The following is a 22,407-nucleotide window of genomic DNA, read 5'->3' as shown; positions in this document are numbered from 1 at the left end:
GACGCAGTCAGGAGACCCAGATGGTAGTTTGCCTCCCTGGTGCCAGGGTCCGGGATGTTTCTGATCGCATCCAAGATATCCTGAAGTGGGAGGGTGAGGAACCAGAGGTCGTTGTACATATAGGTACCAATGACGTAGGTAGGAAAAGGGAAGAGGTCCTGAAAGGAGAATATCGGGAGTTAGGAAGGGAGTGAGAAGAAGGACTGCAAAGGTAGTAATCTTGGGATTACTGCCTGTGCTACGCAACAGTGGAAGTAGGAATGCAATGAGGAGGAGGTTAAATGTGTGGCTGAGGGATTGAAGCAGGGGGCAGGGATTCAAGTTTCTGGATCATTTGGACCTCTTTTGGCGCAGGTGTGACCTGTACAAAAAGGACGGGTTGCACTTGAATCCTAGGGGGACCAATATCCTGGCGGGGAGATTTGCGAAGGCTACTGGGGAGACTTTAAACTAGAATGGTTGGGGGTGGGAATCAAATTGAAGAGACTAGGAGAGAGGAGGTTAGTTCACAAATAGAGAAAGCTAGTAGACAGTGTGTGAGGGAGGATAGGCAGGCGACAGAGAAGGGGAGTGCTCAGACCAAAGATGTAGGGGAGAAGGAAGAAAAAGTTAACAAAGTTGTTTGCACCATCAGGGACAAGCAGAGAGTAAGAGGTGGAGAGTTTCTTAAATGTATCTATTTTAATGCTGAGAGCATTGTAAGAAAGGGGGATGAGCTTAGAGCATGGATTGATACCTGGAAATATGATGTTGTGGCTATTAGTGAAACATGGTTGCAAGAGGGGTGTGATTGGCAACTAAATATTCTTGGATTTTGTTGCTTCAGGTGTGATAGAATCGGAGGGGCAAGAGGGAGAGGTGTTGCATTGCTTGTCAGAGAAAATATTACAGTGGTGCTTTGGCAGGATAGATTAGAGGGTTCGTCTAAGGAGGCTATTTGGGTGGAATTGAGGAATGGGAAAGGTGTAGTAATGCTCATAAGGGTGTATTAAAGACCACCTAATGGGAAGCGAGAATCGGAAGAGCAAATTTGTAAGGAGATAGCAGATATTTGTAGTAAGCTCAAGGTTGTGATTGTGGGAGATTTTAATTTTCCACACATAGACTGGGAAGCCCATACTGTAAAAGGGCTGAATGGTTTGGAGTTTGTCAAATGTGTGCAAGATAGTTTTTTGCAGCAATACATAGAGGTACCAACTAGAGAAGGGGCAGTGTTGGATCTCCTGTTAGGGGATGAGATAGGTCAGGTGACAGAGGTAAGTGTTGGGAAGCATTTCGGGTCCAGTGATCACAATGCCATCAGTTTCAATATAATTATGGAGAAGGATACAACTGGACCCAGGGTTGAGATTTTTTTACTGGAGAAAGGCTAACTTTGAGGAGATGCGAAAGGATTTAGAAGGAGTGGATTGGGACAATTTGTTTTATGGGAAGGATTTAATAGAGAAATGGAGGTCATTTAAAGGTGAAATTTTGAAGGTACAGAATCATTATGATCCTGTTAGGTTAAAAGGAAAGGTTAAAAATTTGAGAGAGCCATGGTTTTCAAGGGATATTGGAAACTTGGTTCGGAAAAGGGTAAAGCAGTGGAGGTTGTCTATATGGACTTCAGTAAGGCCTTTGACAAGATTTCACAGGGAAGGTTAGTTAGGAAGGTTCAATTATTAGGGATTAATATTGAAGTAGTAAAATAGATTCAGCAGTGGCTGGATGGGAGACGCCAGAGAGTAGTGGTGGATAACTGTTTGTCAGATTGGAGGCCAGTGACTAGTGGTGTGCCTCAGGGACCTGTACTGGGTCCAATGTTGTTTGTCATATATATTAATGATCTGGATGATGGGGTGGTAAATTGGATTAGTAAATATGCAGATGATACTAAGATAGGTGGAGTTGTGGATAATGAACTAGGTTTTCAAAGCTTACAGACAGATTTAGGCCAGTTACAAGAGTGGGCTGAAAGATGGCAGATGGAGTTTAATGTTGATAAATATGAGGTGCTACATTTTGGTAGGACTAATCAAAATAGGACATACATGGTAAATGGTAGGACATTGAAGAATGCAGTAGAACAGAGGGATCTGTCACATGATCGGCAACAATGAATATATCGAGTCAGAATTTATAAACAAGCAAACATTTATTAAACCCTGATAAACAATGGAAAAAAAAACGAAAACCCTAACCGGAAGTAAACGGCTATGCGGCGATTCATTAAACTGTTACTCAGTACTAGTTCTTAAAGCGATAATGCGAAACCAGTTCTTAAAGTGATAAATTCAAACACAGTTCTTCAAAGGGTAAATTTTAAAGTCCAAGAGATTTATATAGTCCGTTAGGAGAGACTTTCATGAAGTAACGAATTCCTCGAAGACCCGACGTCACTGCCACTCCTAGCCGCATCATGCCTTGTCCACAGGATTCACAACGACAGAAATAAAATGGTTTTAAAGGCACTGACCTTCCTCCTCCGTAGAATAGATCCTGCACAGCCTTTTCTGCTTCCTTTTTAGCAGAGACTATCTCATGCAGATCACTCTTTCTTGAACGAATTCAATAGTGGCCGATCCTTTCCAAACCCGTCTAACGTCTCCTTCAGGGTCCCGTCTTCACTCTCTAATGTTACTGAAAAGATACATTAACAAACCTGGCAGTGATTGGTCAAACTGCCAGCTCAGACTTCTATATCTTCCATTAGAACATAAAACTCCGTTTAAAATCAAAACTGCGTCATAATGCAAATACACAGCAGCGGAGTATCTCATTAACGTTCTAACTGGAAAACTAACTGCGTCACCAGGGGTCTTCCCTTTATACCCGTGGTGAACATGTCATCACGTGACCTCACATCGGTGGGAAAATTACATCAGGTGACCTCCAAAAGACCATTACATCATTCGCACAAGAAAGTCACAAGATCTCCACAAGGTATGTTACAGATATAGGAATAATGTTGCATAGTTCCCTGAAGGTGGAATTTCATGTGGATAGGGTGGTGAAGAAAGCTTTTGGTATGCTGGCCTTTATAAATCAGAGCATTGAGTATAGGAGTTGGGATGTAATGTTGAAATTGTACAAGGCATTGGTAAGGCCAAATTTGGATTATTGTGTACAGTTCTGGTCACCGAATTATAGGAAAGATGTCAACAAAATTGAGAGAGTACAGAGAAGATTTACTAGAATGTTACCTGGGTTTCATCTCCTAAGTTACAGAGAAAGGTTGAACAAGTTGGGTCTTTATTCTTTGGAATGTAGAAGATTGAGGGGGGACTTGATAGAGGTACTTAAAATTATGAGAGGGATAGATAGAATTGACGTGGATAGGCTTTTTCCACTGGGAGTGGGGGAGATTCAAACAAGAGGACATGAGTTGAGAGTTAAAGGGCAAAAGTTTGGGGGTAACATGAGGGGGAATTTCTTTACTCAGAGAATGGTAGCTGTGTGGAACGAGCTTCCAGCAGAAGTGGTTGAGGCAGGTTCGATATTGTCATTTAAAGTTAAATTGGGTAGGTATATGGACAGGAAAGGAATTGAGGGTTATGGGCTGACTGCAGGTTGATGGGACTAGGTGAGAGTAAGAGTTCGGCATGGACTGGAAGGATCGAGATGGCCTGTTTCCATGTTGTAATTGTTATATGGTTATATGTTATATGATTATATGGTTACCATCAGGAAGGAGGTACAGAAGCCTGAAGGCACACACTCAATGATTCAGAAACAGCTTCTTCCCCTCTGCCATCCGATTCCTAAATGGACATTGAACCTATGAAAACGACCTCACTTTTTTATTACTTCCATTTTTGTACTATTTTTAATTTACCTATTTGAAGTACGTATATATATTTACTGTAATTGATTTTTTTCTATGTTTATCACGTATTGCTGCCTCTAAGTAAACAAATTTCACGACATATGCCGGTGATATTAAACCTGAATCTGATTCTGATTCTAAAGGTCGCTGACGAAGAAATTCTTCTTGGATGAGGATATCTCTAAGCAACCTGTCCATTCAGAGAAGATGGTCCAGCTTTGAGACAAAAACAGTGAAATGAGATTCGGTTTATTGTAATGTAACAAAGAAAAACTTACTTTGGAACTTAGATAAACCTCCCAGCTCCACAGACAGGATGGGTCAGCTCCTTGAGCACTTAATTTTACCATAATATTTCAAGTCACATCTGGCATCTTGTCTTAAGATTGAAGCTATGTAATGGGTTTATTCTGAAGGGAGTTTGTGCATTCTACATAAAGACATATAATAATGAAAGGAGCAGATTGTAAATCAGAACAAAGGTGCAAGAGATGTGAAGAAGGTTGGTTGGCATCTGGAAGAGGAAGACTAATGTTTATTGTGTGAACATTTAGACTGCAAATAAGAGCTGCAAGGTGTGGCCACGTACTCCCACTGTAAACAGGTCACACACTGCAAACAGATTTGATAATGCATTAATATTTTAAGTAGACCATAATTGAGCTATTCCATCAACAGCTTAGCTATACTGTACAAAGAATTATACAGTGAAAGAGACTGAGTTATGCAGAGAAGCTGAATAGATCAGGACTTTATTCCTTGGACTGTCGGAGACTGAGAGGTAATCTTATGGAGGGGCAGAAATAGGAAGAAAGCAGACAGCCTTTTCCCCAGGGCTGGGGAAATCAAGAGATAAAGGGCGTAGGTTAAAGGTGAGAGAGAGATGCAATGAGAACCTAAGGAGCAGCTTTTTCACCTAGAGAGTAGTCCATATATGGAACGAGCTGCTGGTGGAAATGATTGACGCTGGTACATTAACAACATTTAAAAGGCATTTAGACAGGTTCGTGGATAAGAAAGGTTGGGGGGGGTGGGTGTTTGGGCCAAATGAAGGCAAATGGGACTAGCTTAGATAGATTGGCATGCAAGGATGAACTGTGCTGAAGGACCTGTTTCTGTTCTGTATGACTCCACGAGAGGGAGTACTTTTATCAGAAACACTTTCAAAGTTCGCTTTTTCCACTTTCATGTTGTTATCACCTAAGCCACTGGAGTGGAAGATCTGCAAATTGGCAGTTTTGTCTCCACGTTTTGCCACTGTGAGGCTCTCATTGATTCTCTGTTACTCTCTGCTCCCATTAAATCAGTTTGTCCCAATGCCAGCTCCCACTGCTTATCCTGCATCTTTCAACCTGCTGATCTTCCTCCAGTGCCCCGACACTTCCCTTGTCCCTTCTCTAATTCCTTTAAAACCTTTCCTCCTTCCCTCTCCTCCTTCTCCTTAGGCATCATCCCTTGGAATTGAGGATGGCTGGCTTTCAGGTTAGCGTTTCCTGGTGCCAATGTGGGAACTACAGACTTTTCTATACAGGGTAGGGTAATGGGTGACTGACACAGTGTGCTGGTGGATCTCTGGTGAGGCAGTGCCCTCCTTCCGCCCTTTATACATGGTTACTCTGTGCTCCTGATTGGCAGCATCAACGTTCTCATTGCCACTCCGAATACCCCTCCTCCATCCTGAATGATTATGTATCAGAGATCCCCAGGGTCACTGAGGATGTTGCATGTTTTCAAGGAAACTTAGAGCCCAATCTTTAATCTTTTCCTCTGCCTATTCCCATTACAGAGCTTTGAAAATAGTATCTGTTTTAGGAGACAATTTGGCTGGACTCTCTTGCATCCAAAACACTCCCCTTCCTCTTGTTCTGTCTCCTTATTCTTCCCTACTTGTCTCCACCATTGGCAAATGTGTCTTTGCCTCAGACTCAATACTGCCAAAACCTCTTCCAAGCACCTAGCTCCTCTCCATCTCCCCTTTTCCCCGAAACCTAATCTTTCTGCTTTGCTTCTTCATGAAGGAGGATGACATTTAGTATAAATTGGCACCAAAATCAGTATCATAGACTGTATTGCTATCCAGTGCAGTGTTGTCCTATGTCCTATGTTCATCCATCTAATTTCCTAACGCTGCAGACTGGTTTAATACAAGCACTTCCAGACGTTTAAGATGCAAAGCTTGTGGAAGTTGCAAGAAAAGTTTGTGAACACCTAGCAATTAACTGGTTCTGTGTACTAATTACTCATAAAATTACTCAGAAAAAAACAGAGTTACATTAAGTATATATCTGTCTATTAAATGGTTGAGTTAAAACAAGTAGTGCAAAAAAACAGAAGTAAAAAGGCAGTGAGGTAATGTTCATGGGTTCAATGTCCATGTAGAAATTGGATGACAGAAGGGAAGAAGCTGTTCCTGAATCACTGAGTGTGTGCCTTCAAGCTCCTGTACCTCCTTCCTGACAGTAACAGTGTGAAGAGAGCATGTCCTGGGTGGTGGAGATCCTTAATGATGGATGCCACCTTTCTGAGGTACCACTCCTTGACGACATCTTGGGTACTACGCAGGTTATTACCAATGGTGGAGCTGACTAATTTTACAAGCTTCTGCAACTTATTTTGATATTGTGCTGTAGGCCTCCCCCCAGACCAGATGATGATGCAGTCAGTCAGAATGCTCTCCACGGTACTTTTGTAGAAGTTTTCGAGTATTTTAGCTGAAAAACCAAACCAGATTTACCAGGATGCTGCCTGAATTAGAGAACATGTCCTAAGAGGAAAAACTGAGCAAGCTAGGACTTTTCTCTTTGGAGTGAAGCAGGTTGAGAGGCAACTTGATAGAGGTGTATAAGATTATTTTTTGAGGTACCGCACAGAATAGGCCTTCCGGCCCTTTGAGCCGCCTCACCCAGCCACCCGCGACTTAACCCTGACAAACTAACCTACCAACCGGTATGCCTTTGGACTGTGGGAGGAAACCGGACCACCTGGAGGAAACCCACAAGATCACGGGGAGAACGTACAAACTCCTTACAGACAGTGGCAGGAATTGAACCCAGGTCACTGGTCCTGTAGAGCATGGGTAGATCAGACACCTCAAACGTCAGTGGCTAATCCAGGAGGACATCCTTTCGAGGTGATTGGAGGAAGGTTTAGGAGAGCTGTCAGAGATTTACACATACACTACTGGGTGTGGTGGTAGAGATAGACGCATTAGGGACATTTTAGAGATAGGCACATGAATGAAAGGAAAACCGAGGATTATGAGCTATGGAGGAGGGAATGGCTGAACTGAAGGCAGAGTAGGAATAGCCTGTACTGTACAGTACAGTTCTACGTTAAATGCAGAATCATAACTCTTGGAGCTGAGCAAATAGACAACTCAAGGCCACCTCAGTGACCGGCATATTTTTCAGAATTCCAGAGTTACTTAGAGTCACGGAGACATAGAAATGTATAGCACAGAAACAGGTCCTTCAGCCCTTCTAGTCTGTGCCGAACCACTTAAACTGCCTAGCCCCATAGACCTGCACCGAATCCATAGCCCTCCATACCCCTACCATCCATGTACCTGTCCAAACTTCCAAACTCATTTTAAATGTTGAAATTGAGCCTGTATGCACCACTTGTGCTGACAGCTTGTTCGACACTTTCACAACACTCTGAGTGAAGAAGTTCTCCTCAGGTTCCCCTTAAACCTTTCACCTTTCACCCTGAACCCATGACATCCGGTTGTTGGCCCAACTTCAGTGGAAAAAGCCTGCTTGCATTTTCCCTCTCTGTACCCCTCATAATTTTGTATACCTCTATCAAATCTCTTCTCAATCTTCTACATTCCAAGGAATAAAGTCCTAACCTATTCAATCTTTCCTCATAACTCGGATCCCCCAGACGCGGCAACATCCTTGTAAATTTTCTCTGTGCTCTTTCAACTTTTCCTGTAGGTAGGTAACCAAACATGCACACAACACTCCAAATTAAGCTTCACGAATCTCATATACAACTTCAAATAACATCCCATCTCCTGTACTCAATACTTTGATTACTTAATTACTTAATTACTTAAGCCTTGCTTACTTAACTTTATATTCTCAAGATCCCGTGTTTGGATTTGATCTCATGTCTCTGGCACGGACCTTGGTATTAGTTGCTAGTTCTTTATCTTTAACACTATGTTCTACCTCTGTGGACTTCAAACACCTTGTTCTTCCTGGACCCATCACCTGTCCACACCAACGCATGTAAGCTTCTGGCCAGAGACAGCTTGATTTGAGAATTTTGATCCTCATTTTCAGTTCCTCCACTCTGTTTCTGTATTCAGTCCCAATCTTACCATGGTGTTAAAACTCCTCTAACTTACACTGGTTTGTAATCCTTTAATATAGTTGCTCTACCCTGAGTGACTGAGTGGGAGAGTCACAGAACCAGGCCCTTTAGTTAGCTGAGTCTGCAGTGGCCATCCATTTGCAATAACCTTATATCAATCCTAATTTACTCTCCACTCACCTATGCTCACTTACACGCTAGAGGAAACTTACAATGGTCATTTAACCTAGCCAGTTTAGGTCCTTTGCACACAACTGTGGTGCTTCTAACTGTGTTGCTACCTTACATCTCCAGTGACCCAAGTTCAGTCCTACCCATGGGGTGCTGTCTGTGTGAAGTTCCAATATTCTCCCTGTGTCCACATGGGTTTCTACTGGGTGCGTCACTTTCGTTCCACAAAGACATGCAGTTTGGTCGGTTAATTGGCCACTGTGAATTGCCCTAGTGCAGGAGTTCTCAGCCATCTTTATGCCATGGACCAACACCATTAAGCAAGGGGTCTGTGGATGCTAGGTTGGTTAGGAATCCCTGCCGTAGTGTGTAGATGGGAGGAGAAGTGAGTGGTAAGCGAAAAATACCCAGAGAGCATGAAAACTCCACACGGAGAGCACTGGAGGTCAGTATTGAGAATAGGTCACTGAAATAGCCGTTCCACCTGCTGTGGCATCTATTTCAAACATTAGCCTAATAACAGTCTGTTGCGCACATACACACTTACACACACACACATACTTTCCTGCTATTTGTTCAGAGGTTCTGGGGACAATCACTGCCCTCTGACCTCTGATTCCACTGCTGGCTGTGTCTGCCCTCTGCTTCCCCCTACACCTGCAGCCCCGAGTCTCCAGCCAATGGCTGATCGGGCAATAGTGGTCGTACAAGTGAGAGCCTGCCATTCCCAGGCTATGTCCGCCCTCGTCTTTCCTTACACCTGAAGAAAAGAGCAAGAAAATGCACCTGTTTACTGCACTTCTTGCAGCTCTGGACCTGTGTGTAAGTCGCTTCACCTGCAGATCACAGACGAGACTGGCTGCCAACTTTAATGGGCAAATTGTACTCCTGGTTCAACTGTGAGTGAATCCTATCCAATACCCCTGGGAGGAGATGTACCAGACAGTATAAATGCCTCAGAGCATTGATTTATAGACCTGCACAGCACTGCAGCAGAGAATATTCTCAAACATTTCTTCTATTCTCCATCACTGTCATGGTTACCTCTGCAACCACAAGGAGTGCAAAAGGGGAAGTTGGAAATATTTGATCTGTTTGTGCCAATAATTGCATGAGTGCAGATTAATTTTAAAAAATCAGCTGTAATAGTGCAGCTCTATTATTATGTCAAGGAGGGTAGCTTCAAGAACCTGTGTGGAATTAAAATTATTCTGATCTTGTATTATCCTTCTTTAATATGCGTTGTCTGCATTTTATTCACCGCTCCTAGACTGACAATATCCATAGAGTTGCTTGAGCTTGGAGCTATTTTAATCAGCTCAAATTGTGAAAGTGAGATAGTGCTGTGAGAAGGTACTTTTGTCACTTCCGCCTGCTTCCTAGTACCTCCAGTGTTAGTGCTCAAAGAGGTTTTTTAATTTATTGAGATACTGCGTGGAATAGCCCCTTCCGGCCGTACAAGCTGTGCTGCCCAGCGATCCCCGACTTAACCCCAGCCTAATCACGGGACAATTTACAATGATCAATTAACCTACCAACTGGTTCTTCTTCGGACTGTGGGAGGAAACCGGAGCACCCAGAGGAAAGCCACGCATCATGGGGAGAACGTACTAGACAGCGGAGGGTCTTGAACCCAGGTTGTTGTTCTGTAAAGCATTGTGACAACCACTACACTACCATGCTGCCCCATGGTCTTGCAGTATTTTGAATTCAGTCATTTAAATAAAATTGCATCTTTGCCAAAGGAAAAATTGAAATTGTACCAAATTTAGATGAGGGTATTGCAAATTGAGTCAGTCAAGAGCAGCCTGAGTTGCAGTCTGTTGGGAGCCCAGAGCTGTTCCCTTCCTCTCTTTTTATTCAACTAATATGAGGATAAATTTGCCATCTGACATACCAGAGGTCACCCAAATCTGGTCGTCTCTCAAGTGCCTTCACTTCATGTGAGTTACTTCTGATGGCAATTGCACCCAACACAGGACGCAAAACAGGCCATCTTCTGCCATCAGGCCCATAATAAATCAGTGGGACAAATGACCAGTGAATTTTTTCACAGTGGTGATTGCTTAAAGGAAAAGCATTATGAAAGACAGATGGTTTACAAAAAAATGTATGGCAGCTTAAACAGTCAGATGAGGTCTCTGCCTAACATCCATACAAAAGTTAATTATGCAGTGCAGATAGGAGGTAATATTTCAATTTTATGCTCCATAGATACGGTATAAGTAGTTTTTCTAAGGCAGAATAATTAGTCTTGTAATTCTGTTGCTTTCATGATTAAAAAAAATTAGCTCCTGCAGTTAAAAGTTTCATAAAGATTGCAGAGATACAAATTAGAAAAACAGCGTGGAACTGCTGTACAGTAAAAATAAATATCACGCACAAGGTCTGCTCTGAAGAATAACCCTATCCAGATCACCCTAGAGTTGTGGATCAGCTAAAGGGTTTCTGAAATGTCAAATGTCCATTTCCTTCTACAGATTCTGCCCAACCTGCTGAGTTCCTCCATTATGTTGGTTGTTGCCCCTTGTTTAGACTGTGCGCTCTCTTCCATTGGACAAAAGGTCAGATGGGGTAAAGCACTTCACCTACATACAGAGAACTGGTTATCATCTCTCACTCAATCTGTGGCAAGAAGCCTCATGGCCAGTGACTCTCAGTGGCCACTTTATTAGGTACACATGTACACCTACTCGTTAACGCAACTATCTAATCAGCCAATCATGTGACAGCAACTCAGTTCATAAATGCACGCAGACATGGTCAAAAAGTTCAGTTGTTGTTCAGCGTAAACATCAGAATGGGGAAGAAATGTTATCTAAGTGACTTTGACCGTGGAATGGTTGTTGGTGTTAGACAGGATAGTTTGAGTATCTCAGAAACTGCTGATCTCCTGGGATTCTCATGCAAAACAGTCTCTAGAGTTTACAAATGGTAGGAAAAACATAAGACATCCAGTGAGCAAAAATACCTTATTAGTGAGAGAGGTCAGAAGAGAATAGCTGGACTGGTCCAAGCTGACAGGAAGGCAACTGTAACTCAAATAACCATGCGTTACAACAATCGTGTACTGAAGAGCATCTCTGAGTGCATAACACATTGAACCTGGAAGTGGATTGGGCTACAGCAGTAGAAAAGCATGAACATACATTTAGTGGCCACTTATTAAATACAGGAAGTACCTAATAAAGTGGCCTCTGCCATTGATTTTCCTTTGTTATTTACCTTGGAGACCACTGCCTTTAGTCAGTATCCAACTTAATAAGACATCAATCAATCAATGTTTAATTATTAACCATTTCTTCTAGATCCTATTATATTGGCACTGTTATTCCTAAGAACATACCTCTAGGTGACTGTTTTATTTGCAATGGACACCACCCCTCCCTATGTTTCTGCAAAGACTAACTGCCTAGAGAACAGACCTACATTTCTTTTATTCACCTCACAGGAGGTATCTGTCTCAGGAGACCCATTATTTCTTTTCCAGCTTCTTTTAGGCACCAGAATGAGAACAGGTTATTATCCCAGAGCCTCTGTCGTTTTTAAGGAAACATGGAATAGACTTTTGACTTCAAATAAGCCAAGCAGGTCCACACTATATCATCAAGTGTGTGGCCTGGATGTCCTTGAGTTACCGTAGGTTCCTTCTTACTATATAGCTGCTACAAATACTTCTGTATCTCTCCACCTGAGTGAGATTTTCCTTAAAAAGGCCATTTGTTCTTTAGTTTACTGATTCTTTAAACTTAACTGTACAAACCAAGTCTATCTTTTGTGCGGCAGATACCGACACAGCAACACACATAAACACACATATCACACATCAAAGTCGCTGGTGAACACAGCAGGTCAGGCAGCATCTCTAGTCGACGTTTCTGGCCGAGATCCTTCGTCAGGCTTCTTCCCCAACTGGAAGCCCTGGCCATGAGAGCTGCAATCTGCTGAGGGCCAGATCAGTGGCCTTCCGGTCTGAAGACCAAGTAAGATACAAGATATCCAGGTACAATCTCCAGAAAGCCATCTTACGTGTGATGTGGTAATTCCGGACCAAACCCGAATCACTGAAAGATGGTTGATAGCTGTAGCAGGGCTTTAAATTCCTCAGTGTTATCATTTCAGAGGATCTGTCCTGGATCCAGCACTCAAGAGCCATACGAAGAAAGTGAAACACCCAACACTTTGACAAATTTCTATAGATGTACGGAGGAGATTATATTGACTGGCTGCATCACTGCCTATTATGGAAACACTATTGCCTTTGAAAATCCTTAAAAAAGTAGTCGATATGGCCCAGTCCATCAACAGTAAAGCCCTCCCCATCATTGAGCATGTCTTCACAGAGCTCTGTCACAGGAAAGCAGCATCCATCATCAAGGAACCCCACCACCTAGGCCATACTCTCTTCTTGCTGCTGCCATCAGGAAGAAGGTTAAGAAACCTTAGGACCCACACCACCAGATTCAGGAATAGTTATTACCCCTCAATCGTCAGGCTCATGAACCAGGTAGGATAACTTCACTCAACTTCACTTGTGCCATCTTTGAACTTTTGCCATAACTTATGGACTCACTTTCAAGGGCTCTTCATCTCACGTTCTCGATTTTATTGCTCTTTTTCTCTCTGTATTTGCAGTTAATTTTCTTCGCACATTAGTTGTTTCCCATCCTGTTGGCTATGGTCTTCCACTGATTCTATTGTGTATCTTGGATATACAGTGTATGCGGGCAAAAAATCTCAGGGTTGTATACCGTGACATAGTTATACTTTGATAATAAATATACTTAGAACTTTTGAACTTTAAATACTTTCAGCTATCTAAAGCCATCAAAAAATATTTTAAAAACGTCCCCATTTTCTTTGAAGAGAAGTATTTGGAGGAAGGATTAGGTGAGGAAGATATCTGTCAGCCATAACGTAATAGGGATCTAGAAATCAAAGGCAGCGCTTTGATTGTACTTGAGTTCCACAGTCCCAGTGTTAGAATGTGGAATTGGGCTTGGAAGATATTTTTGGCCAGCTCACACGATGGGCTGAATGGTCTTTCCCCAATTGTAAGCATTTATATAATTCCATGATTTCTGTTTTCAGGCAAGTCTTAAAGGTGGCCGGATGAATACAGAAAACTGTCAAAATTTCTAAGTATTCCTGAATTTGTTAATAAAGCCATCGAGTACAAAAGAAAAGGGGATCGTCAGTTGAGTAGGATTCATCTGAAAAGTTCTGTTGATACTGAGCACCAGGCAGAAGAAAACCCTGAAGCCTTTAGGATGCAGAAGAGATTAACTGGAACAGGATGAGTAACTGCAGATTGGCTGCTTTAGCTCAAAAGCAAAATGCTGCAGTTTCTGGCAATCAGAAGCAAAGCCAAAGTCCAGCAAACATTCAGCACATCAGGTTCAAAGTTCAACCAAAAAGTTCAAAGTAAATTTATTATCAAAATACATTTATGTCTCCATTTACAACCCGGAGATTTGTTTTCAACTATGTAGCAGCTATGTGGGGAGTAAGAGAGAGAGAGCGAAGTGGGGGAAGAGGGAGGGGGAAGGGGAGAGAGGAGAGGGAGGGGAGAGAGGAGAGGGAGCGGAGAAGGAAGGGGAGAGGGAGAGGAAGAGAATTTATTGATCGGATCATTGGTGTTTTCAGCAACTTGGAATGTTAATTCTCTACACACCTAACTACCTCTTTCTCTCTAACACTCTCTCTCTCTCTCTCTCTCTCTCTCTCTCTCTCTCTCCCTCCCTCTCTCTCTCTCCCTCTCTCTCTCTCTCTCCCTCCCTCTCTCTCTCTCTCCCCCTCTCTCTCTCTCTCTCCCTCTCTCTCTCTCGCTCTCCCCTCTCTTCTCCCCCTTCTCTTTCTCTTTCACTTTTCCTTTTCTTTCCCTTTATCTCTTTTCATTCTCTTTCCCTCCCTCTCTTGCCCTTTCCCTTTCTCTCTCTCACTTTTTCATTTTCTTTTCTTTCTCTCTCTCTCTCCAAACCCCACTCCCACCTCCGGCCACCTGACGTGCTGAGTATGATCAGCATTTTGTGCATTATTCAGTATTCTGAATTTGTCTTCATTGAAGTTAAAAGGTTACAGGAATTATGAGGGATTTTTGATGGAGTAAATACAGATGAGCCACTTCCATTAGATGAATCAGTTTAAGTTTTAATGGCATTTTTTCAGGTAATGAGTTGTTATAACCTGAAATCCCTTACCAGTAAAGGGAATGGAGACAGCTTTAATAATAACCTTCAAATTAGACTCTATGTACAGTATGCTTTGACTATTTAAATGCTGTATGATATATAGTATTGTATCTGGGCTTCCACAGATATAGTGGCAAATCTAAACCGAAAATCAAGTGAAAACTAAAAGCAATTGCCACTTGCCTGAGCCCACTACGGAGTTGTTACCTTGCATGACTCGTCCTCAGCTCCAATGAAATGGTTATTCCAAAGAGTCAAATCCCTAATTCGAATTTTTATTTGCAATTAGCAAACATACAATCTTAAAGTGATGAAACTTAAGCGCACCAAAGTGAAAGCCAAGTACTATTGAGCGTTATCTCAGCAGTCGGAAGGAGGTACGACCTCCGCCGGTCCCAAGCTACAAGCTGCCACAAAATAAGCAGGCATACGTAACTTATTCCCTTTGCCTTTACCACACCCCCAATCATGTGATTAGTTACCGTAATAAACACACAACACAGAATACAATGTAAGATACTGAACAGATACACAGCTCCTATGATAGAGTTATACAGAACAGAATCAGACCCTTCAGCCAGTAAGTGCATATGAGAATCAACCAGCCATTTACACCAATCCTAAACTAAACCCATTCTATTCTATCTTTCCCGCATTCCCCTCAGCTTCCCCCAGTTCTACCACTCTTTACACACTAGGGGCAATTTAATCTACTGAGATGTGGGAACCAGGAGAATCTGGAAGAAATGCAAATGGTCCAGGGAGAATGTGCCAACTGCACACAGACAACACTGGGCAGCAGGACTGGACTGGGAAGTGCCTGGAGGTCTGGAGCACCAGCTCTGCTCACTGTGCCACTTTGCCGTCACTAAAAGGAGTCCTTTCATGGGAAGTGTCTGCATGTATGTCAGCATTTTTTCCCACTCCAAACCACAGCTAGTTCAGCATGCAGCTAATCATACTGTGGGTCTGGAGTCAGGCACAGGCCAAACCAGGTGAGGGCAACAGGTTTCCTTCGAGAGGGACACGAGCGAACCAGGTTTGTTCAACAATCCAGTGATTTTACCATCACTGACACTCACATTCATTCTAAATTGATCCCCATTTCTTGATTTTTAACTTCAATTTTGCCAGTTGTGTTTAAACTCTGGGTCTCCAACTTAAAACACCTGAAACACCCTGGTTTCCTTGGCTGCATAAGTCCGGGGAAGACAACCTCCAGCCCTGACAAACTTGTGAGATTGGGGCACGCTCGATCCCACCCCAAACCCGGTTTGTGTGGATGCTGTGTCATTTGCTACTCTGTTACAAACTAATGCCCCGAAATAACAGACAGTACACTGCATATGATTAAAGGAATTATATTTATGAATCTTAGCTAAAGAGTTAGTAAAGAGTAACAAAAAGAAAAGGGCCCATTCTAATTAAACAGTCAAATGTGCACAATTTGGAGATCATCTTGAACTTCTCTATCACTCGCGCACTGGGCCTTCGGTCAACGTGAAAGCACACACCACCCTCCGAGCGTCACTCGCAATCCATCTTGAACAAACGGGTCTCCCACCGAATCGTATGCTACAACCGGTTCTCCCCAGCGTCGTCTCTTTTCATCTCCTCTCAAACAAAAAGCCCCAAACTCAACCTTAATGTCCCTCACCAGAGAAACCTCCCCTTAATCCAACCATCCTAATTGGTTGGCACACATTTCTCCTCACCTCTTATCTTCAACAGTAGCCCAAACAAGCATGAAAGCAGAACAACCTGCTCTTACAGAACTGCCAACATGAAATACATACAGCATAACAGTAAAAACATGAACCAGGGCATGACACACCCCACATGGACACCAGCCCAGTAACTTTACTGGTGAGCTGCATCAGGCCAGGGGAGAATGTTCAGAGAATTATCTCAATGCAATGTCCTGACTTTCTAATTTATAAAATTCACTTGTATCAGAATAACCTAGTCAGAGTTAGTTATAGTCATACTTTACTGATCCCGGGGGAAATTGGTTTTCATTACAGTTGCACCATAAATAATAAATAGTAATAAAACCATGAATAGTTAAATAGTAATATGTAAATTATGCCAGTAAATTATGAAATAAGTCCAGGACCAGCCTATTGGCTCAGGGTATCTGACCCTCCAAGGGAGGAGTTGTAAAGTTTGATGGCCACAGGCAGGAATGACTTCCTATGACGCTCTGCGTTGCATCTCGGTGGAATGAGTCTCTGGCTGAATGTACTCCTGTGCCCACCCAGTACATTATGTAGTGGATGGGAGACATTGACCAAGATGGCATGCAACTTGGACAGCATCCTCTTTTCAGACACCACCGTGAGAGAGTCCAGTTCCATCCCCACAACATCACTGGCCTTACGAATGAGTTTGTTGATTCTGTTTGTGTCTGCTACCCTCAGCCTGCTGCCCCAGCACACAACAGCAAACATGATAGCACTGGCCACCACGGACTCGTAGAACATCCTCAGCATCGTCCGGCAGATGTTAAAGGACCTCAGTCTTCTCAGGAAATAGAGATGGTTCTGACTCTTCTTGTAGACAGCCTCAGTGTTCTTTGACCAGTCCAGTTTATTGTCAATTTGTATCCCCAGGTATTTGTAATCCTCCACCATGTCCACACTGACCCCCTGGATGGAAACAGGGGTCGCCGGTACCTTAGCTCTCCTCAGGTCTACCACCAGCTCCTTAGTCTTTTTCACATTAAGCTGCAGATCATTCTGCTCACACCATGTGACAGAGTTAGAGTTAAAGTAACAGTTTCTGCACCAACGAATTAGAGAACTACACTGATGAAACTTACAATTGGATATAGTTAACAAGTGCCAGGACTGCCTAACTTTTGATATGATTCGGTGGTCGTGGGAGATCCCCATCTACAGCATGCTGCTCCCGCTGTTTAGCACTCACTTATCCTCTGTTACAACCTCACCAGGCTAGCACCTCACTCATGGTGCTAATGTTTCTTGTGAAAATGCTCTTCTACATCTCTCATTGAAATAATGATAGCTTAATGGCTTCCTAGTGGGGGATATGTTGGGCCATGATGCTCCAGGTTGTGTTGGAGTTCATTCCTGTTAAAGTTTACAATCACTCGGGATGGCCAGTTTTGAGACGCCGCACTACCCCAGCGAGTGTGTTTATGATGCCACACCACAAAATGGAGGGTCTCCTGAGTGTGAAGATGGAACTTGGTCCCATTTCAAGGACCTTTCAGTGGTCCCTTCTACCAAGTACCTGCCACGAGTGAGGATCTGGTTGAGACAGTTTATCCCACACCGGCTGCAGATCCAACATGTCCAGCAGGACTGTGCTAGATGAGTAACCAGTGGTAGCACTGCACCCACTGAAAGCCCTCGGTCCCCTCTCCACTCACACTGCTATTCCTGATTCAGTACCTGGAGGAGGTTTCCTTAGCTGTGTTTGACCTGACACCATAAGATCCGAAACCAATGGTGAGGCACCCTCCCCTACATCATTTCACTGTACCTCCTTCTCTGGGGGATCTGTCTGACCAGCGCAACAGTATCAGCCCAGACCTTGTGAGTGAGGAGCCTTTGAAACTGGTTTTCACTGGGATTCTAAAGTTTACAGTCAAAGTCGAGTATACTGTCATGTGTATGCCCAGGAAAATGGAAAGTTTAACTGTAGCAGCACCACAGGCACATAGATTTGCTAAACAACATTCACAAGAAAAATAAAAACTGTACATAAGTTATACCAACATTATGCAAGAAAGAGCACAGTTAGAATAAAAGAATAGTTTAAATGGTTCAGCACAGATTAGATAGGTCGAAAGGCCTGCTTCTGTGCTGTACTTTTCTATGGCTCTTTGACTCTATGACTCTAAAGACAAATAAAGCTCAAGCAAAATGATTAGCCTGTGGGACAGGCATGGTGTCTCCTGCGCGTACCTGGAAGGGTGCCACAGGAAGGGGAGTGGTTGACACACATGGAAGAAAAGGACTGGGAATCACAAAGGAAATGGTCCCTTCGCAATGATGAAAGGCAGGGGAGAGGTGACTGGTGGTGGAATCTAATTCAAAGTGGTTGCGAAGTTAAAAGAGCAATCCATTGAATGTGTAGGCTGGTGGAGTGGAAGGTAAAATCAGGGGAATCCTACCCTTGCTCCATCCAGCTGGGATGGGAGTGAGAGAAGAGATACAGGTAATAGAAGAGATCCAGTCAAGGACTCTTGGTGAGAGGAAGTCATACTTCAGGAATAAGGAAGACATCACAAGGAGCCTGTAATCAAATAGAATGGGGGGGGGCAATCTAGGAGAATGGAATGGAGTCCTCAAAGGAAACAGGGTGAGAGGAAGTATAATTGGGATTGCTGAAGGAAGCTTGTTGTACGTGCTTGATGTTAGCTTATCCCCAGGGAAGAGTCAGAGATGGGCTGTGTGAAGGACAGAACAGGGTGGAAACTGTCAGCAGGGTAAGATAGGCAGGTTCTGTCTGAGCGCAGGCTGAAGATGAAGTGGGATGAGAGTTCATGGTCTAAGTGTTACGTTGAGAGCCTGACTGGAACGGCAGCCTCAGCACTAGGCATCTCAGTGATTACCTGCACCCACTAGCTGATGCCTTTAGGGTGTCTGATCCCACCAGCTGGACACGGCTGATGGTGTGCCACCTTGTCCTGCAAGGGAGAGTAGGCGTGCTAGCGAACGCCATGCAGAATCTGCTTTATTAGCACTGACGTATGCTGCAAAACTCGCTGTTTAGTGGTAGCAGTACCGTGCAAGACATTAAAAAATTGCAAGTTACAATAAAAAATAAAATAAAGAATGCAAAAGGGTAGTATTCATGGACTATTCAGGAATACAATGAGGAAGGGGAAAAGGCTGTTCTCAATACATTGAGTATGAGTGTTCAGGTTTCTGTACCTCCTCCCTGATACTAGTAATGAGATGAAGGCATGCCTGGATGGTGAGGGCCCTTAATAATGGATGTTGCCTTCCTGAGCCACCACCTCTTAAAGGTATCCTTGATGGTGGGGAGGCTTGTGGCTGTGACGGAGCTGGTTGAGTCCACAACCCTCGGCAGCCTCTTTGAAAACTGTGCATTGCTTACTTATTGCCTGTTACGCCGCTGGACTTCATGGCAGCAGTGAAGGTCCTCCATCTCAGGTCTTCCTTCATCATCTCAGTGGCTTCCTCTCGGTTTTCACTTCTGTCAGTCATGCAAGTCCCAGGTGGAGACAAAGGAGTACCATCACACTCAGACATAGAAGGATTCTTTATTGCTATGTCCGTAACAACTGTGTTTTACCAGTCAGGGTGGTTAGCCCTGAGCTAAATCCTCGAACCTGGAAGACCAGTGGACCATTCTTAGTCTGGCCTCTACCCTTTGATAGGTTTAGCATAGATGACCCTACCTAGAGCCAAGGTATAAATCCTTGACTCCCACCAACGTAGCAATCTGAGTCATTGAGGCATGCAAGTCTCCAAACTATGACAAAGTTATGGTCCTCTTGGAGGAAATTGTACATTGGTACCTCCATATCAGGCAGCGATGAAACCAGTCAGAATGCTCTGGACACCTCTAAAAATTTGCTGGAGTCTTTGGTGACTTACCAAATCTCCTCAAACTCGCAATGAAATATAGTGTTTTCTTTATGATCACATTGGTATGGTGGAGCCAGGACAGGCCCTCTGCAATGTTGACATCCAACAACTTGAACCTGCTCACTCTTCCCACCGTTGTTTCCTCAATGAGAACTGGTGTGTGTTCTTCTGAATTCTCTCTCCTGAAGTCCACAATCAATCACTTGCTCTTGCTGACACAGAATGTGTAAGGTTGTTGTTGTGACGTGTTTGGGTAACAACGAATGTCTAAGTGGTGGTGTGTGCAGGCAGTGAGATACATGAGTGAGACAGGAGGTGTGTTATTTGTGTAGTGGAAAATATGTGTGCAGGCAAACGACTGAGGATTACTGATGAGGTGGGGAGAAGCAGTTAGTAAGGGTGATCCATTAACTCTGCAATGAGGCTGCTGGCAGCATGAGTAGAGTGTGTCAGTTATTGTGCTCTTCACAATACAGGCCATATCTGTGAGGTTATGGTATTCCCTACACCACCGCATCCAGGTCCTTGTGGCAAGACACCTACCACTGACCTCCATGCTTTCGGAATCTGTTGCTCCTGGGGAATATGTTGAAGTAGCTCAGCAGAGAGGACATTTCTTCTTCTCTACACTCCCACTGGTGTTGCTGGAGATCTCACCTCCATGTTGCACTATTGTCCATTGTGTTCCTGGTCAGCTTCAGGTGCCAGCACTTACTCCAGCCGCAATGGATGCAGGACAGCCTTAACTGAGGTCAGTGTTGCAACGAACAGTGCAGGTGGAAGGATGGGGATTAAGGGGATTAACTGCCCATTTTTGACAGCATCAAATGAAGCCCTCCCACTCTCCAAGTCTGTCTGAAACACACTTGGATTCCATGTGAGTGGAGAAATCAGACCGGCCACATCCATTTAAAATATATTGTGGGACATTTGATTGATAGGTTCTTTATTGCATGTTGTTCCATTGGGTAATAATGACTGCCTGACAGAATTTCAGTTTTTAAGAATGTTTTATGTAGATGGATAACCGAAATCTCTAGATTAATTCTGGTTTTCTCAACAATTCCAGGAATGGGCAGACAGCTGCAGCCGGGGATTGCGGAGTGCTCACGCCTACATCCTAGTGTATGACATCTGCTGCTTTGACAGTTTTGAATATATCAAAACAATTCGGCAACAAATTTTAGACACAAGGTAAGAGAATTGAACCAGAACAAAATATTCAAGGAATTAAGCCATTGTTCTTGTCTTCCCAGAATATACTTTAAGTAACTCATTCCTTGGGATTGGCATGTCACTGCAAGGCCAATGTTTCTTGAGAAGGTGGTGGCGAGCTTTCTTCTGGAATTTCTGTTGAAGGTTCTCCACTGCATTCTTCCGCTGTACAGGTAGCAGCCATGAAGAAATGATGAGGTATTTCCAATGAAGGTAGTGAGGAACTTTGAGCAGAATTTAGGATGGTAGTTAGTGCTTGGGTGGCACCTTCCTGCAAGTGGCACAAGGGCATAGTCTAAAGGCATAAATCTATGCATTTTGTAGATGGTACACACTTCAACTCCTATAGAGGGAATAAATGTTTACACTCGTCCTACAGGATATCAAGGCACCTGAGAATTAATAGAACTCTACTTATCCATGCAGGTAGACATTACTCCATCATGTCCTGAGATGTACCTTACCGATATGGAAACCCTTGGAATGCCAGGGGTGAACCTTCACTACAGGACACCTGACCTTTTGTAGCCATGTCATACAATTTCTTGGTCCAGCTGAGTTTCTGCTTAGCGGTGACCCCCAGCATATTGATGGTGGAGAACTCAATGCTACTAATTCCATTGGATATGAAGGATAGCTGGTTAAATTCCCTTGTGCTGGTGATGGCCGTTCCCTGCGATGAATAAACATTGCCAAAAGCTTGATCCATTCAAGGTTGGGCTACTTTGCTTGTTGAGGTGTTGTGAATGAATTCAATACTGAAAAATCATCAAAAGCTTTGTAAACAATGAGGCAGATAATAATACATTCCGTGAAAATACAGAGAGGCTAGAGGAACACTTGAACACATAGACAATGAAATTCAACACAGAAAATTTTGAGATGAGAGCAACACACATCAAAGTTGCTGGTGAACGCAGCAGGCCAGGCAGCATCTCTAGGAAGAGGTAGAGATATGTTTTGGTGGGAAGATTCAAAAACCAGGTTTAATAGAACAACAGTGTGAGGAAAGAATAGTCTGTGGGTGTTTGTACAAAATTTTAGTGGTTGGAAAGAGAGGTAATCAAATCTTGGTTTTTATAAAGAGAAGGAGATGAACCTATGTCAATAAAAGACA

At 43.4% G+C, this 22,407-nt stretch overlaps 1 protein-coding gene across 1 annotated transcript in view; it reads left to right on the top strand.

Annotated features, from left to right (window-relative positions):
- Positions 1 to 22,407, top strand: part of LOC134336709 (ras-like protein family member 10B) — a 149,729-nt gene that overhangs the window by 72,155 nt on the left and 55,167 nt on the right. Inside the window, exon 3 of the mRNA XM_063031096.1 lies at positions 21,145 to 21,269. Within this exon, the coding sequence (XP_062887166.1) occupies positions 21,145 to 21,269 (125 nt within the window). The remainder of the gene's footprint in view (positions 1 to 21,144; positions 21,270 to 22,407) is intronic.

The sequence above is a fragment of the Mobula hypostoma genome, chromosome 23 (genome assembly GCF_963921235.1).
Source record: "Mobula hypostoma chromosome 23, sMobHyp1.1, whole genome shotgun sequence".
Classification (NCBI taxonomy): Eukaryota; Metazoa; Chordata; class Chondrichthyes; order Myliobatiformes; family Myliobatidae; genus Mobula; species Mobula hypostoma.
Note: the sequence above shows the minus strand (reverse complement) of the source record. Positions and strands in the feature narration are given on the sequence as shown.